Raw genomic sequence first — 17,136 nt, forward strand, 5'->3', positions numbered from 1 at the left:
AGTCGTAACGCGGCAGCACCAAGGCCCAGAAGGTATCATCATGGCAGTGCACCTAGCGGCGGTGCCTGTTACCAAGAGCCAGCCCGACCATGATCATCCTTACAACTTTCTCAGCGCCGTCCTTTACCAAGTTATCGGTCTGTACAATTGCTTCTTCCAGCGTCAGAGGCCCTCGCATGATGCTTGTAAAGGCTTTGATACCTGCCCCATAGCATCCGTCCGCTCCTTCTCCGATGGTGCCAGCCAAGGCGACAACTTGCGCTCCGCGCCGCTTTGCTCGGCGAGCAACCTCCGTCGTCATTTTGCCCTGGGTCGACTGCGAATCCAGACTTCCCTCGGCAGTGATGACAAAGTCCCACTGCTTTTCAAAGACGCGATCAAACTCGAAGTACTCGTTGATGGCATCGCTCCGAGCCCGCAGTCTGGCGCCAAGCATCATTAAGCCAGCACCAAGACCTCCGCTGGCACCGCTACCAGGGGCATTCGAAATTTTTGTCTTTAGTGTGCCCTGCGCAACGAGAGCCAATTGTTCTAATGCTACGGCGAGCAAGTCGACCTGCTCTGGGGTGGCACCTTTTTGAGGACCGTAAACTCGTGCAACACCTCGGGGGCCGCAGAGGACGTTCTTGATGTTGCACACAGCTTCAATTTGTACTTTCTCGGCTGTCCAAATGTTAAAGACCTGAATACAGAGGGCTTCAGGTAGACTAACCGGCATCTTTGCGAAGTCTGGGATGGACACCGCACCAACAAATCTTGTCCAGGCGTGAGAGAGCCCGACCTCCATCTGCCTTTGGCAGCTCATTTCCTTCTGCATCAAGCAGACGGACGCCAAGTGCTTGAAGCATACCGGCGCCGCCATCGGAAGTCCCTGAATCCCCGCATCCAATAATAATCTTGGTGCAGCCGGCGTCTAGCGCTTTCTTGATCAGCTCTCCGACCCCATAGGTGGTAGTCACAGTTGGGTCGCGTGAGTCTTTTGGAACAAGACAGAGCCCAGCAGCTGCAGCCATGTCCAAAACAGCCGTTTTGTCATTCTGAACGAAGCCCAGGTGTGATTTGACCGCAACGCCGATCGGGCCCGTCACTGTCTCATTCGAGATACGTCCGCCATGGGCCGCTACCAGAGCCCGAGCAAAGCCCTCTCCGCCATCGTGCAGAGGTAGCTTCTTGATGATGACGGATCTCTCGTCCAAAACTTTGCGGCAGCCGGCTTCGATAGCATCTGCGACTTCTTCTGGACCAAGGCTCTCCTTGAAACCAGACGGTGCAATCAGGATTCTGAGAGGGTGCCCCCCAAGGATCTCTGACGTCGGTGTCGACAGTAGAGTGGAAGTCGAAAGCCAGACTTCGTCAACTTGCTGTGGTGGCAAGTTGAAGGTCTTCAAAGTGCGAAGTCTTGGGAGCTTCGGGCGGCTAGCCAGTGTCTCTGATCCGACTGCTGGAACGCAGGCTTCAGCGCTGGTAGGAAGCATAGTGAGCATGGTTCGGTGGCAATTGTAAGTGGGCTTATGGTGATGGCAATCTTAAGCTGGTAAGCGTCTTGATGAGTGTCGGATATACTGAGGCGAGTGTCGCCCAGATCTGCTCGTCGATGCTCCTTCAATGTGAGCACGCGACACTCCTTATATGTTCCAGGAACTTACTCTCTCCGCGTTAAGTCACCACCACCCGAGCCTATCTCATGCCACACAGCCCTACAATTGTAGTACCATCCCGGGTGATTCACATTACACCGCCATAGGACCACACTTGCAGCCTTAGGACACAGCCAAGTATCGAATTCAAACGCACACTAGGTTGAAATTTGGAAGCCACTAGTGGTCTGTATCCATTCATAGGTATCGCGTCTGTACACCCGGGAGTTACGATCGCTGAGACACAGCCATTCACTAAGGATGTCTGGATCGCCAGCATCTAACAACAAGCTCTCCTTGTTCCACATAAAGCATCTTGACCCACGGGGTTGTCTAATGTCCTCCAGGTCCAAGTCTCTTGACGTTGCTGGGCCAGCCAATCACATCAGATCACGTGCATTCACCAAGAGGGTTGGCGAATCTAAGTCGCGCAGCGTCCAAGACTTCCTTGGCGATACATCTGAGCACAGCCAGGCTGGTGACGTCTACAAAGAAGGCCGTCTTTCATGGCGAAGATCTACACTCGATACCAGACTGGGATTTGGGAGCCTTCCCATTGGTCTCGAAGTCAAATCTACTTTTGCTTGCTACGCGAGCAAACGGTCCTATTTCTATTCCTGTTCTGTCACAGCCTGGATACCTGGACGCTACGGCCTGCGACTATGCTTTGGTGTCGCATGGCACCAGAAGACACGGCAAAACAGGCTTGATTTAGCTCTTCAGTTCAGAAAGTCACCGCCAGCCTCGTGTAGAACACACAATCCGCCTCATCGATGATCGTTTTCGCAACACTGCCTCAAAAACTCAGTATTGATGCGACAAGCATCTCAATATATGACAACAGCACCTCTGCGGACGACATCGGACATAGATGAACGATCGTTTCACTAATGCTCTCCTGCACATTCGTTTCACGCAATTCGCGACATTCTTTCAGCATGCGTCTTCCAGAACGTATGTACAGAAGAGCTTCAGCCAGCGATGACGGCAGCCCTCGAGACTCACATGAGCTACCAAGATTCTCTTTCGAAGGCGATGATGGTATTGATAGGCCACTTTTTAGCACTGAGCGTATCTTCAACCAGTGGTCTAGGGGTGAGGAGACAGCATATAAACCCACCTTCAACGCAATAGAGAGCGCAGTGAAACTGGAGCAAGATATTATCGTGAGTAAAGAATTTGTGCATGTATACATAACGCTGACGCGTAACGCAGATCACTTGGGATGGACCTAACGACCCCGCGAATCCGCTCAACTGGTCACAGTCGCGAAAATGGGTCGTCACCATGCTTGGTGAGTATGAAGAAATGCTATGGACACTGATCAGTGGACTGACTGTTGGTTAGTATCGATGTTCACCTTCATCAGCCCATTCTCGTCGACGATGATCGTACCTGTGCTACCAACTATTGGTAATGATTTCGACATCCCAGAGGGCTTCATGCGACAGCTGATTATGACTATCTTCCTTCTCGGCTATGCTCAAGGTCCCTTCGTGCTTGCACCGTTGAGTGAGATCTATGGAAGGGTTACTGTTTTACAGTACGCCAATTTGATCTACCTCATCTTTAACACCGCATGTGGGTTTGCTCAGACGAAGAACCAAATGCTTGCTTTCCGCTTCCTAGCTGGCATCGGTGGAGCAGCACCACAAGCAGTATGTTATGATTGCGGTCGCACTCCCCTTGATAATACCGCTAATTGAGTCCAGTTGTGCAATGGAGTCCTTGCCGACACCTGGCGCAAAGAAGAACGCGGCAAAGGCCAAGCCATCTACGGCATGCTTACTTGGATCAGTCCTTGCGTAGCTCCCATCTGTGGTGCTTATATATCACAAAGTGTCAGCTGGCGATGGATCTTCTGGGCAACCTCGATCTTCACCGTGTTTGTCCAAGTTACCGCGCTTTTCTTCCTCCGCGAGACGTTCGCGCCTGCTATCCTGACAAAGAAGGCAAAACATGTCAGGAAAGCTATGAAGGGTATCCGGCAGGATGTCGTTGTGCGCACAGAGTATGAGACCGGTGACCGGTTCAGTAAGATCCTGCGCAAGCGACTGATCCTGCCTTTTATCATGCTGTTCACGCACCCGGCGACCCAGGCGCCCTCGGTTTACCGCGCATACCTGTACGGCGTCATGTATCTCATGCTATCCACCTTTCCTCTTGTCTTTGAAGAGGTCTACGATATGGATGTTGGCCCGGCGTCACTAAATTACCTATCCTTGTGTCTCGGATTCATGATCGGTCTGCAGATCTCGCATCCACTCATGGATGGTGTAAGTATTTCCTCACTCCTGCACACCATATCACCATCTGACATGTCGTAGCTGTACGCCCGCCTGAAGACATACTACGGTCTCGAAGAGGGCCTTCCCGAGTTCCGCGTCCCGCCCATGCTCATCGCTAGCATTCTTTGCCCCATCGGGCTATTCATCTACGGATGGACAGCGCATTACGGCGTACATTGGATCGCACCAAACATTGGTTGCGTCATTGTGGCTATCGGCATGATCATTGGATTTCAATGTAGCCAGGCGTACACTACGGATGCGTACGAGGCGAATTACGCTGCCTCTGCTGCGGCGGTAGGCGCGTTCATGCGCACGATATGTGGATTCAGCTTTCCGCTGTTTGCGGTGCAGATGTATGAGACTCTGGGCTTGGGCTGGGGAAACAGCCTGTTGGCGTTCATGACCCTGGGGTTGGCATTGGTGGGCCCGGTGCTGCTCTGGTTCTACGGCCCAAAGCTGAGGGCTATGAGTACAAGGGGACTGTTGTAGAAGTACATTTCTGCGGAACATGACTGACGATGGATGGCTGTATGTAGCAGTCTGTATCGCGCTGTCAGACAGGCATGGAGATTACCACTTGTATAAAATAGGAAATCAACCTAAAGTCTTGATAACGTACACAATTTGTACATCTCTTCCAAAGATTCTCACTTGGTTGCAACGGTGCGCTCGCAATCCTCGTTCTTTTCGACTGCATCGCGTTGCTGGCCCGCCGATCTCGGAGGCAACCCCTGCGCGCCTCCATCACCCCCGCACCCCAAGACCCCATAGCCTCACGCGATCTCTAGGAATAGGCAACATACGGACCGATCCGCTAACATGAGATACGACCAGCGTTCTTACCAACCGCATGGCGACCTCCTGGGCCTGGTCTGGGCCGCGGCAAAACATATCGGCACTTGACTTTGATAAACCCTGGATTTCGGATACACGTACACGGGGGAATCGTGTTTGCACCTTCAGCTCCCCTTGTCACTCAACTACAGTCGCTCTTTGTGCCATAGGAGAGACCGGACAATATGCCGTACCTCAGTTCACAGCCTAAGATTCTGATCGCCGGTGCCGGTATTGGAGGCCTCACAGCTGCGCTGTCTCTGCACGCGGCAGGCTTTACCGACATCCAATTGTTCGAAGCATCTTCGACTCTTACAACGCTCGGGGTCGGAATCAACGTGCAGCCTTCTGCAGTGCTGATTCTGCGAAACCTGGGTCTTCTGGAAGCCCTCGAGAAGACAGGTGTTCAAACAGCAGAGCTGAACTTCTACAATCGCCATGGCGACTCCATCCTCAGCGAACCTCGTGGCAAACACGCCGGCTATGCAGTACCGCAGTTTTCGATCCACAGAGGAGAGTTCCAGATGCTGCTTCTCAGCGCGGTGAAGGAGCGCCTGGGCGCAGACGCAGTGCACCTCGGTCACGCCTTGACCGGCTTCGAGCAAAATGAAGAAAGCGTCACAGCAGAGTTCTCACGACGACGAGATGGCACATCTACCGAGCTTTCAGGCATATCCGGCGACATTTTGATCGCAGCCGATGGCATCAATTCAACTGCGCGACGCATCCTGTACCCGAAGGAAGGACCCCCAAGGTTCTCTGGACGAATGCTCTGGCGTGGCTGTCTCGAGAGAGAGCCGTATCTGACGGGAGCCTCGATGGTGTGGGCAGGGCATGCAGATCAAAAGTTCATTGCATACCCCATTTCGCAACGTTCAACAGACAAGGGCAAGAGCCTAGTCAACTGGATCGCAGAGCTACGCATCAGAGGGAAGGATGACAAGGATCTCACACCGCCAAAGACAGATTGGACTAAGGCAGTAGACAAGAGCGTGTTTGAAGGACCCTTCGAGAGCTGGAAATGCGGTGGTCTGGACATGAAGGACTTGATCGACAAGACAGACAAGGTGTTCGAGTTTCCTATGTCGGATCGCGATCCGGTCGGGCAATGGTCATTTGGCAGACTGACGCTACTGGGCGACGCAGCGCACGCCATGTACCCAATTGGATCGAACGGCGCATCGCAAGCCATTATTGACGCCGAAACATTGGCAAAACACCTCAAGACCATGACGTCAGATGTTGCAGCTGCATTGAAGGCTTACGAGACTGAGCGACTACCTCCTACCGCGAAGATCGTGATGGCAAACCGAGCGAATGGGCCAGATCACGTCTTGCAAATGGCGGAAGAAAGGGCGCCAGATGGGTTCAAGAATGTCTACGATGTCATCCCGAAGGAAGAGCTGGAGGCCATCGGCACTGTCTATAAGAAGGTGGCCGGATTCGAGATGGACAGCGTCAACATCAAGGTGAAAGAGACCGAAGGGGAAAACAGAAGATTACAGCTGCAAAGCCCTAAGGACTGGATATAGTCAGGCGAGATTTCAGTATCGTTTTCGAGAATCAGAACAGCAGCTGAGTAAACTCACCGCAGTCGCCAACACGTCTGTACGACCCTGAGCACCCAACCATCCACATCGTCAAGTCGTACGTTTCCCGAGTTCGTGACTGCTCAATAGCTACGCTGGTAATACGGGTATTTAAGACTCAAACACCTGTGGCGTCCACCCAATCAATGGCGTCGACGCCCAAAACGGTCGCATGTCAATTCGTGCGACCTGAACCGTGGTGATGACGCAGCTGACAACTAAAGACAGTCTCTTTCCCATGCATGCGGGTATGCATTTCGTTGACCGAATTCCACTGCGGTCAGCTAGGGCGCTGAAACTGTCAAAGAACGGTGACGAGGACGTATCAAGAATATAGCCAGGTGTGACAGGCACTTCATTGTTGAAGCCTCCACATATCACCTACGCTATATGAACAGTGCAGCACTACCGTTTGACGATGCTTTCAAGTCATTTGTCGTCTTTTCCCTTGCTGTCACTTGACGTGAACGCAGGTCTGATTTCGATTCGGAGTTACGAAGCTTTCGTGGACGCAACTTACATCCACATCGAACATGCCAGGCCTCGAATCCATGCGTCGGCGGCTCTCCAGCATCGCCAAACCCACCCCAGGACCCACGACTCCCCCTTCGCACACACAAACAGACAAGCGCCTCCTCGACCCCGACTTCTTCAACATTGACGCCGAAGACCTAACATGGTTCCACAAAGTCAACCTCGCCGTGCGCCGCGACATAGGCAAACTGATCCTCGCGCACGACTACATGCACATCCAGCGCGTTACCGTTGCAGCTTATCAGCTCTACCAAACCGATGCCTCGCAAGTCTGGGCGCATGGCGTCGACTACCGTACTGTGATCGTCGCAGCGATGGTGTCCTCGCTCGGTGCGGTGCTGTATGCCAAAGACCATGCCGAGAATCTGAAAGGCTTTGGCCCAAGTACATCGGATAGTCCGGATGTGGTGCAGAATATCCATCATGAACTACTCTTCGACTTCCTCCGGCGCCTGGACTGTCCGCCCGATGTTGCCGGCCCGGCGGCGCTGATGGCAAGCCTGATCAGTTTCACGCAAGAGTGCAGGGATAGGGAGAAGATCAAAGATAGTTGCGAAGCGTATCCAGCGCTACGGTTTGTGCAGGATGCTGTCAGGCTGGATGAGCTGGGGTGCGTGGGCATTGCGAGGCTGGGCACCATGAGCAAGACGACGATTCTTGAGGCAGTGAACAGGATGGATACCAGACTTTGTCATTACGTGGAGTTGATGAAGACAAAGACAGGCAGGAAGGAGGCAGAGAGGAGGTGGGCGCAGATGTTGGAGTTCAGGGAGGGGTTGCTGCTTCAGGTTGATTGTTCTGTTGGTCTCGAGGCGGGCCGGAGAAAGTCGTCTTGAGGAATTCTGTACATGGTGTCGTTTTGCATCTTTCCTTGACAACTTCTTCACAAGCAAATACAACATCGCAGCGATTTTTGTATCAGTTGCAAGAAATCAGTAAAATGCAGAGTCCCCCGAAGCCAGGTCAGGTGAGAGAGTAGCTAGCTCCACCTCGCAGCTCCACCTTCGGGCCACGACCTAGAATCGGCAAAACGCCGGGCTACACAGCTGAGTCAGCCTGGCCCAAGCGGCTCAAGTATATAAACCCGCTGGCCCCCGTCCCCTTCCATGTTTCTCATACTTACCTTCTTTGGATGACTGGGCTCAAGATTCCGGTTCATCTATCTTGATCAGCTGCATTGCACAGCGCGGACTGGTTGGGGTATGGCTTTCCTTCGGGGACGCCACAGGGGCAATTTTTGCTTGCTTTCTCACTTTATGTGGGCTTTTTCATTGCCATCGTTGCTATAAGCACGGTGTTGAGGAAGAAGAATAGGACAAGGTATATTGGTAATAGGTGAAACGTGTGCGGACATGAGTTTGGAATATGTTTTTGTTGTGCTATTGTGTGTGATGTAGCCCATACGGCTCATAACCCTATCCACATGACCGCTCTTATTGTCACTGTGCTGGCTGCTTCTCCATAGCTTCATAGTCTCACGGCACGTCGACGCGTCTGCTTGCTGTCGAGAAACGAGCGGTCGCTGTCTCCAGCTGCAGCCTCTCGCTCTCATGTCTGAAGACCTGCGCCCTTGGTGCCTCCAGCAGCGTTGTGTGATTATGCTCCCGCTCATAGCTGAGCCTCATGACTTGTATAATGCCCACTTGCCATATGCGCATTCAACCCGCTTTGTCGACGCCCTCCCGTTTGCTGGGTGTGTCGGCGCTCTGGTCAGCAGCCTCACCCTCAAGCTCCGCATCGCCCTCCTCGTTGTCTTCCTCAGGCTCCTCAGCGCCTTCCTCGCCCGCCTTGCCGGCCTCCAACGCGCGGTACTTCCTCCGCTTCTTCTTATCACTACTAGCCTTCTTCTTGCTCTTCTCTCTGGCCCTGACCCTTGTGCGCGCCCCATCCCCCAACTCAAGCTCTTCCAGTCTGTCCTGCAGAAGCTGTCTCGCCACCTTGCGATTGAGCGCCCTCGAGCGCGTATCCTGGTACTTGACGACGATGCCCGTGGGAATGTGCTTCAACTGGACAGCCGAAGAGGTCTTGTTGATTTTCTGCCCTCCGGGCCCGGAGCCCTTGAGGAAGTTCTCTATGATCTCGGATTCGGGGATTATGCGCCGCGGCGGCATTTGTTTTGCAAGCAGCACGGCGCTGCTGTGGAGCGCATGGCGAAGGGCGTGCTGGAGGGCGTTGTGCGGGCGCAAGAGTGCGCCGACGGACGGCAGGAACGGCATGGCCATGTTGAAGGGATTGTTACGATTGTAATCGGCACAAGACGACCATTGCTGCTGCGCTATTCAAGACATAGACATCCTGTAGCTCGCTGTGACCACTACGAAATGACGCGCCCAATCCCCTCGCGCCTCATCCCCGGGCTCTCCCGCGCCAAAAGCGAAATGACTTGACAAGCGCCGACCGTCCCCGGACTACAACCGTACGCAGCTCACGAATTTACGCAACACCACGCCATAGTTGAACCTCCCACACAAACACACGATACGCAACATTCGCCGCATGCCCGACTCAGCAACCGTCGCAACCGCGCTCCTCCTCGCCGCAGCCGCCGCCCTCCTAATCGCCGCAATGCTCTACCCATCCGCCATGCTGCGCTGGTTCCAGCGCAAGCGATACCAATACGAAGTCACGTTCTCGCTGTACATGTTAACCTCAACCGAGAAGTTCATCTTCAGTACGTCTCTCATCGAAGCTGGGAAGAGCAGCTCAGCACGGCTCCTATGCTCGTCTGCCGCACTCCAGGAAAGAGAGGATACACGAGAATGCAGTGCTGACGGCTTTTCCCAGACTCGGTCCTGTTCTTGCTGTTGAGCTTGCTGATAATCGCCGCGTCGCTCTACCTCCCCGAACACCTCAGCATCATCGCGAGCCGCATCTTCTACTACTACAGCGGCAAGGAGAACGCGCACGCGGGACTCGCGCAGAAGCCGGTCGGCGAGCCGGCGCATGCAGGGCTGGCGGGGCACGGGCGGGGGTTCATGGAGCCGTGAGCGCAGTCTGAGCGCCGTGGGCATAATGTGGGCACACAATGGTCGAGCATGTGATATGGGGAGCGATAGCATGGGAGGCGTTGAGACGGCGTTGTTGAATGGCAGCTCAACACGAGCGTTTAGCTACTCGGAGCGTGTAGCCACGATAGATACCACTTAATTGTAATACTTCACATGATAGGTGTCCATGACAGTGCCCTAGTGATACTGAGCCAACGCACATTGGGCTTCTTGAGCATAGTATCAATATGTAGAGCTGCTGGGTACAGGGGACTTGTTCACCGACAACGACACCGTTGTGTTCACCGTAAAGCACAGGAAGGTGAAACGGACCGGAGGCAGTAGCGATAGGATGCTGACATCTGCGAGACGACAGGTCTGGACTGAAGAAGGTGGATGGTCTGGTAGGGGCCCGCAGGTCGAGGTGTGGGTGGCATGCAGTCATCGTGGAGTACCATATGCGCATTCAAATCAAACTATGTACCGCAGCTAAAGAATGTTCGCCGAAGAGAACGAGCAGCTACCACCCAATGCATACGCTTACGCAGAACATGTCCAGAAAGCCGCTCAGTGTCTACATACAGAGTAGGAATAGATTATCATGTCATCGTGAGGCCGGTATATGAGATCGAAGAGAACCAAAAGACAAGCCATACTCGAATGCTCGAGAGAACGCAGGTGAGCAAGATATGCACTCAGCCGAAGATCGTTCGTACGCCACGCTCGAGCGTCGCGGGCGTGTAGTCTTCGAGAGTCAGGACGACCGGAAAGTCGCGCACTGCTTGCTCGTATGATGTTGTCATCGCGCCATTGCCAGCAATAGCGACGAGAACAACCGGCACTGATGCCATCGAAGTGTTCTTTTCGACTTTGCTTGTGATACTCTTCGCAAACTTGAGTTGGCGCTCGAAGGCTTCCGGTTTGTGATCAAGCACGTTTTCTGTAGCGCAAATCACCACAACGACCACCCCGCTGGCGGACAAGAAGCACGGATGTACGTCCGTCATACCGATGTCCATGCGAAAAGGCACATGGCGGACGGGCCGTGGGAGTGCACGTCCAAGTGGCTCAAATGGGTCCATATCTTTGACCAGTGACGCTGTCGGGAAGTGAGGGACGACTGGAGTAAACAGGGTGATGATTTCCGCTTCATTGAGTGTTCGCAATCGAGTGAGAGTCTGGGCGGGGCAGCGAACCATGAGTGCTTTGCCAGCAGCTGGTTGTTGCGAATCCGCCCTCGACGAACGCTTCATGTTGTGATCGCGCATCTCGAATCGAATTTGATGGCCTTAGTCCGGTCTGGCGCTCGAGCTCCGACTGATAATTCCAGCAAGTGATGCGGACAAGAGTGGTGGATGTTGCGAAGGAGATCTAGCGAATGTCGCGGTCCAGCTGCTCCTCACAATCTCTCTTGACTGAACGATGTGTGGATATCCAAATTTTCCAGTCGTATGCGAAAAGGACTAGCCTCTAGCGAACAAAGATACAAGGAAGGCTCCAAGCTACGACAAGATAGCACAACTTAGAAGTGGATCGCAGAAGTCTCAGTGCCCGAGAAGAGGTAGACGAGGCACGGTGAGCTAAAGGTGAGCGTTTCGCTGATCAGAATTGCAGCAACGGGATGGCTGCATACGCGTGAGGTGCCCTGTAGATATAGCTGTCAGTATGTCGCTCGTCATGCTTCGAGTGTTACAACAGATGAAAACATAGCTTGTGGCACAAGACTACAGTACGCATGCTCTGTGAGAGATGAATGGCAGGCAGGTCGAGTCCGCCAACCAGCAGTCAGCGAACGGCTCCCGTTTCTTGGAGGCCCTGAGCCATCGCTGACACACGACATGAGTAGGCCTGCGGCGTGGGGTTACACAAAGTAGTGGATGATAGTGTCCAGTAGATATTACTTCGGCCGGTCATGGAACGTTGGGCGAAGGGTTGACCTCTCCCATACTCGTTGCAAGAGGTAACCCCAAGATTAGCGTGGCAACGTCGACTGGAGCATGTCAGCTTCCTTGAATTGACTTGTAAACGAGGCACCAGGAGAGCTGAAGAGGCTGTTCGCTGCTGGAGATCGAAGACAAGGTTTGCAGCTGCTGGCCGTACACCCTCTCGCCGGCCCGAGCAGGGATCCGTGACATATGAAGCCGGCGAGTGAAGGCAAGTACCCAGCCAGTGACCGGATAGAGATCAGCTGCATCTACCCGCCAGACGCACGGCGTGGTTCGTTCTGCATGTGGCGCACGGCGGTCAGTACAATTCGAGCGGGCTGTGCAGCACCGTTGTCAAATTGATCGCTGACGAACAGGGTATGTGGCCATTCAAGGCTTTGAGAATTGCGCGCTAGCCGAGCGTGAATATAAATCAATGCTGATTGTGTAACGTGATGTATGCGGTGACGGGCATCTGCGATGCATGCTCTGTAACAAGGCGAATATGCGTGACATCTGCAAGATACTGTGCATGACTGGCGTGTGAACGAGCCGCGGCGGACTAGCCGAGCGCTGTGCTCCCCAGAGGGTTCCCAGAGGGTGATAATGCACAAGGCAAGCCGTGCGGTGACATCCGCTCACGACAGAGACCGATGAGACATTCGGAATAATCGTAAGGCGACACAGAACGTGGGCGAAGAGCGGGTGAACATGTGAGGGACGGCTGGTTGTTTTTGACTCGCTTAATTATTTAGCGTCTCAAACTAGGTAGGAAGGCGCGTTCGGTGAAGCCATGTAAACACCATAGATGACGACGCGCCCAAGTGCCCTACCACTATAGGTCACGACTTGATTTGTTCAGAACCTATCATGATGATACCGTGATGCCATCTATTGCTGGTAATGCAGCTGTCGCTCTTCAGCATAACGAGCTAACACTGCGACAGGACAGCTACCACCGCTCGGCGACGCGCTAGAGTCGTTGCATAAGGGTACGTACATACATCAATGCGCATATGCAACAGGCGGCAGAGCTAACACCGTGCAACAGCATCACAGACTCCTGTAAAGCAGCGGACCGTCAAAGTCTCTGGAGTTGTCGATGCCATCTGCCGACACGCGTTTGCCGATGGCCTTGACGAGGATGCTTTAGAGACCGTCGTACACATTGCAGCAAGGAAGACAGAATTGGATCAAACAAGTGTGACAACATTGATCAAAAATCTATACCCTGCGCAGCGAGTATCCGGCGATGTCGTTGTCATCATTGTAGCCGCACTAGGCCAGGGCCAGGGCAAACCTTCGCCGGGCACTCAGGACAGCCTTGTAAAGTGGCTTGCTTTGGTCCACGAGATCATGGAGAACGCCAATGTCTTATCGAGGCTATATGGCGTCCTTTTTGGGATGTTGGACATGATCAGTATTAGGTGTGCCACCACACTGAAAATTCACCTAGACCTTAAGCTAACTTGAACAGAACATCATTGTGCCATCTGCTCTCCTTGATCACTCGGAGGAAGCATGTGAAACCTTTCAGGATCCAGCAACTGTGAGTCTTTGCTCTCTATTGCGCAATGTTCTACCGCAGCACGGGCTAATTGGCCTTTCAGGCTTGAGCTGTCCCGTGGACTTGGTAACGAACCTGCCCTTCAAGGTCTCCTCCGCGTTTACAAAGACTACTACCCGGATGTCATCCTCGGAAGCGCTTCCACGAGCCGAAAGTCGTTTGCACCGGTGAGTTGCCCGTACCCTGTGTGAGGTTGGACGCAAAGCGGTGGCCTTACTGCAAGGCTGTGGCTCCATGTGTTACACTGGTGGTCTTTACTGATGGTATAGACTCCTGATGCAGAGTGGCGAGAGAGGGTGCGTGCGATTCAGGAAACTCGCACAGCGGCGGACAACCCCACATCCAAACAACACAACGGCTTCAAGGTCCTGCGGCACGGACCGAAGAGGACTAAGGCATCGGTGCTGCCTGATGTCCACACTTATCATGCTATTGAGGTAGGATCTCTGTAACCCATGTTCTGAGCCGGATACTAATATCGTGTAGAGCTCCGTGACACTGGAGGGTATTGACACGGTGGAATCTTTCGTAGAGATGCTTGACAGGATCGAGCCACCTGGGCAACTGGTCTCTTTTCTGACCGACCCACTTCTGCAGAAGTACGTCGATTTGAGGCCGTCGCCGGTGGTCTCTGCACGAATAAGCCTGTGGCTTGCGACATGCCTGGAAGATCAGATCGCTTCTACTGCGCTGAATGCGGAAGACCCTGCCTTGTTGACTGAATTGCTTGATGGTCTTTTACAGCATGCGCGATACACCAAGGTACGTATGGCGCATAAGCGAAAAACTTTCGTACTCACACCATCTTAGACTCTTCTGCCTATCGTGCCAGCTTTCCTGAGGGAGTACCTCGCTACTTGGAATGGCAATGGAAATATCGAGGCTGTGCTAGGTCTACTTGCCTACATTCCTGGATCTTCCTTCGAAGACGTCTATTCCGAATTCCTTGCTCCAGCAGAGCGCGCGCTACTCAGCAATGGTATTTCATCGTATACGTGTCTGGCCGGATTCTACACAGATATGCTACAACATCGTGTAGCTATACTTGCTCAAGAACAGCCTGAGCGTCGCCAGCCTGCACTCAGCTCGCCGGAACAGCAATTTCTGAAGGACTCGGTCTCGCACTTTGCGACATTCTCGACATCAATGCTCTTGTCGCCGCCCTCAAGTATAGGAGCTGAGGTAATTTCTTCGATTCTCGCCTACTGGGAGTTGCTTTCCACGTCCTCCAAGCCAAACGTCATTCCCATCTTACTCCCACCGATGCACCTTGTTTATTATCTGATGCAGAGTTCGTCAGCCGATGTGGTATCTCGCACTTGTGGCATCATTGGAAGTTACAAACAAGCTTTCGACGCGCATCCCAGGCCGGTCAAGCACTACTACCCTAGCGAGGTCACAGATGGCCTAAACTGGTGCCTGCGAGATGTCTACAACTTCTTCTGGGTCGCTCGTGGCCTGGCAGTCGCCGAACAAAAGTCCGTTGGCATGCATTGCCATTCAGTCCTACGCTCGTCACTTGACGCACATCTGAAAAGACTGGATCGAAATTATGCCATCAGCCACGTGTTCAACCTATCTCATAACGCGTGGCTTGCGTCAATGTCATCTGCAGCGTGGCATGCTCTTGAAGAAGAGGAGATTGATCGCCAAGGTCACAATCGAGCCACTATCAAAGCACGTAATGGCCCGGTCACCCAGCAAAGCCTGGCAAGCTTGAAAAACGGAGGCATCAGCGTGGACTGGGATGGCGCAGATGGATACAAAGTATTTGTACTCAACTGGCTGGCGGAGAGAGGCCTAGGAGGACTAAGAGCGCTGATGTTTGCTACCGTCACCGACTTGAAGACAGGTCACGGTACCTCGTAGCGCAATCACTGCTAGAGCAGGCAAACAGACGATGAACGCACAATACCCTATACTTTCGTGAACACTATGATCGTCACTTCCTCGTCAGCCTTCAGCCTCGCATACTCGGCAACGTTCCACGGCAAGTCGGAAGAGAGACTCAACAGCGATATTGGAGTCGCGTGCAACGCGTATCATCAGCCACAAGAAGCAGGATATTTTTGGTGTTGACCGTGGCCTTGTGGCTGAGCAACGTCATGTAACGTCTCGGTCCTATCCGAAAGCGCCGAAGATGCCGACTTACCCTCTCAACTCTTCACACGACATCATCAACATCGATGTGACCAAATTTGGCTGGCGCAAACTTGCTCACAGTAGAAATACCCGAAAAGAAGACTCACGATCAAGCTCACCGAAGATTGACACCTGCTCATCGTCCAACTGCTAGTGACTCCGCCCATGCCCAGGAGACAACGCACCGTCATGCGCGGTCCAGACCTGATAAACTTCCGGCAGCATCATCCTGCTTCTCTATGAATGAAAAATCCTGGGCGTTCGTGAACTGAGTCTCAAAGCAGGCGGCATCGGCACTACATCCGGGCTGTACAATTGTTTCAAATTTCTGCTGCCGAGCCTCATGACATCATACCCAAGCGCGTGCGCCGACGCCACCACGCGTCGCGCACGTCTGGGGAAGTTACGTCTTAGCAAATTTCCGGCTTTGCTGAGTGAAGAGGCCAAGGTGAAGCTACGGAATTCGGCAAGGACCTCAGCCCAGAGGCGTTGCACAGGGCGGGGATCCTGCTTGCGTATAACGTGGCTGACGTTGTTGTCTTGGAGCTTGAACCTGATCTTCAGAATGTGATGCATGAAGTATATAACCCCTGAGAATATGGGCAGAACGAACATTATCCAACTCAAGACGCCTTTTCACATTCAACCCTCCGGACGGTTTTCACAAGACCACACCATTCTATCTACCCTTCTCTCTCACCTGATCATCAAGCAGCCACAATGATCTTCACCCGCCTCCTTTCTCTCATTCTGCGATTCGCGCAATTCGTCTTCGCAGCAGTCGTGCTGGGGTTGACATCGTACTTTATGTACCAGCGCACACGCAATAGTGTCGGACCATTCGGGCGCACCGTCTTCGCCATCGTATGGTCTTCGCTATCGATCCTGTTCTCCATCATCTGGATGATTCCCACCAAGTCGACCATGGCTTCGTACGGCTCTGATCTCGGTACGCCATCTTCTTTCAAACCATCCGTTGTTCTCTCGATCATGTAGCTAACAGCGTCGTAGTGTTCACGGCTGGTTGGGCCGCCGTCTTCGCGCTGCTCGTTATCTGGTTCAACGGCGCGGACTGCGGGAGCGCGTGGGCTTGGGGCGGCATCAGTTTGTCGCGCAGCAACTACTGCGGTCAGTGGAAGGCTGCGCAGGCTTTCTCTTTCCTGAGCTTGGTCTTCTGGTTCACGACTTTCGTCTTGGGTGTGATTACCTACCACCGCTTGACTCGCCAGCCTGTGATCAACGAGGGCCCTGGGTAAGTTTTGTTCAATGAGTGTGACATAGTCATGTGCTAATTGTGCTGTAGAAAGAGCTTCGGTGGTCGCCGCTCGCGAGTCTAAATGTGAGGTAGGATGGGATGTAAATGGACGTGGTCGTGCGAGGCCGGTCGGAGGGTGGAGAGGCAGTCACCGCACGACCGGGATGAAGGGATCTAATCTCCCCTGACAATGTTACGACTACGAGTGTATGAAACCGATGAGTTGCGTTTTAGCGAGCGAAAGAGCGAAGTTAGATGTCTCCTTTATGTCGTCAATTACGATACCTGATAGCTTCTGAATCAATGTTGTACCTACAACATATCTGCAAGTATGCCAACACACTGAACTACCACAACCTGTGCTATCACACCATC

At 53.3% G+C, this 17,136-nt stretch overlaps 9 protein-coding genes across 9 annotated transcripts; 6 read left to right on the forward strand and 3 right to left on the reverse strand.

Annotated features, from left to right (window-relative positions):
- Positions 1–52: 52 nt before the first annotated feature.
- On the reverse strand, positions 53–1,475 carry M421DRAFT_74321 (glycerate kinase; the record flags this gene model as incomplete). Its single annotated transcript, XM_033597028.1, has 2 exons — positions 53–663; positions 713–1,475. 2 exons carry the CDS (start codon positions 1,473–1,475, stop codon positions 53–55), a joined length of 1,374 nt encoding a protein of 457 aa, XP_033444002.1.
- Positions 1,476–2,593: 1,118 nt separating this feature from the next.
- Positions 2,594–4,417, forward strand: M421DRAFT_74507 (major facilitator superfamily protein; the record flags this gene model as incomplete). Its single annotated transcript, XM_033597052.1, has 5 exons — positions 2,594–2,803; positions 2,853–2,931; positions 2,985–3,295; positions 3,350–3,913; positions 3,965–4,417. The coding sequence occupies 5 exons, from the start codon at positions 2,594–2,596 to the stop codon at positions 4,415–4,417; spliced, it is 1,617 nt and encodes a 538-aa protein (XP_033444003.1).
- A 261-nt stretch (positions 4,418–4,678) lies between these two features.
- Positions 4,679–6,644, forward strand: M421DRAFT_425454 (FAD/NAD(P)-binding domain-containing protein). The gene is made up of 2 exons (XM_033594077.1): positions 4,679–6,409; positions 6,580–6,644. Exon 1 carries the CDS (start codon positions 4,948–4,950, stop codon positions 6,292–6,294), a length of 1,347 nt encoding a protein of 448 aa, XP_033444004.1. The 5' UTR covers positions 4,679–4,947; the 3' UTR covers positions 6,295–6,409; positions 6,580–6,644.
- On the forward strand, positions 6,464–7,783 carry M421DRAFT_425455 (uncharacterized protein). Its single transcript, XM_033594078.1, has one exon. The coding sequence runs from the start codon at positions 6,885–6,887 to the stop codon at positions 7,719–7,721; it is 837 nt and encodes a 278-aa protein (XP_033444005.1). The 5' UTR covers positions 6,464–6,884; the 3' UTR covers positions 7,722–7,783.
- A 440-nt stretch (positions 7,784–8,223) lies between these two features.
- Positions 8,224–9,191, reverse strand: M421DRAFT_425457 (uncharacterized protein). Its single transcript, XM_033594079.1, has one exon. The coding sequence runs from the start codon at positions 9,105–9,107 to the stop codon at positions 8,544–8,546; it is 564 nt and encodes a 187-aa protein (XP_033444006.1). The 5' UTR covers positions 9,108–9,191; the 3' UTR covers positions 8,224–8,543.
- Positions 9,192–9,246: 55 nt separating this feature from the next.
- On the forward strand, positions 9,247–10,046 carry M421DRAFT_425458 (uncharacterized protein). The gene is made up of 2 exons (XM_033594080.1): positions 9,247–9,556; positions 9,670–10,046. The coding sequence occupies exons 1-2, from the start codon at positions 9,382–9,384 to the stop codon at positions 9,870–9,872; spliced, it is 378 nt and encodes a 125-aa protein (XP_033444007.1). The 5' UTR covers positions 9,247–9,381; the 3' UTR covers positions 9,873–10,046.
- A 521-nt stretch (positions 10,047–10,567) lies between these two features.
- Positions 10,568–11,125, reverse strand: M421DRAFT_74466 (uncharacterized protein; the record flags this gene model as incomplete). The annotated part of the gene is made up of 1 exon (XM_033597045.1): positions 10,568–11,125. One exon carries the CDS (start codon positions 11,123–11,125, stop codon positions 10,568–10,570), a length of 558 nt encoding a protein of 185 aa, XP_033444008.1.
- A 1,335-nt stretch (positions 11,126–12,460) lies between these two features.
- M421DRAFT_425461 (Mis6-domain-containing protein) lies at positions 12,461–15,636 on the forward strand. Its single transcript, XM_033594081.1, has 8 exons — positions 12,461–12,697; positions 12,745–12,789; positions 12,849–13,224; positions 13,275–13,346; positions 13,408–13,531; positions 13,634–13,801; positions 13,851–14,126; positions 14,175–15,636. Exons 1-8 carry the CDS (start codon positions 12,682–12,684, stop codon positions 15,231–15,233), a joined length of 2,136 nt encoding a protein of 711 aa, XP_033444009.1. The 5' UTR covers positions 12,461–12,681; the 3' UTR covers positions 15,234–15,636.
- A 257-nt stretch (positions 15,637–15,893) lies between these two features.
- Positions 15,894–17,016, forward strand: M421DRAFT_425462 (uncharacterized protein). The gene is made up of 3 exons (XM_033594082.1): positions 15,894–16,455; positions 16,518–16,758; positions 16,810–17,016. Exons 1-3 carry the CDS (start codon positions 16,227–16,229, stop codon positions 16,841–16,843), a joined length of 504 nt encoding a protein of 167 aa, XP_033444010.1. The 5' UTR covers positions 15,894–16,226; the 3' UTR covers positions 16,844–17,016.
- The last annotated feature ends 120 nt before the right edge of the window (positions 17,017–17,136 follow it).

The sequence above is a fragment of the Didymella exigua genome, assembly GCF_010094145.1.
Source record: "Didymella exigua CBS 183.55 unplaced genomic scaffold M421scaffold_46, whole genome shotgun sequence".
NCBI lineage: Eukaryota > Fungi > Ascomycota > Dothideomycetes > Pleosporales > Didymellaceae > Didymella > Didymella exigua.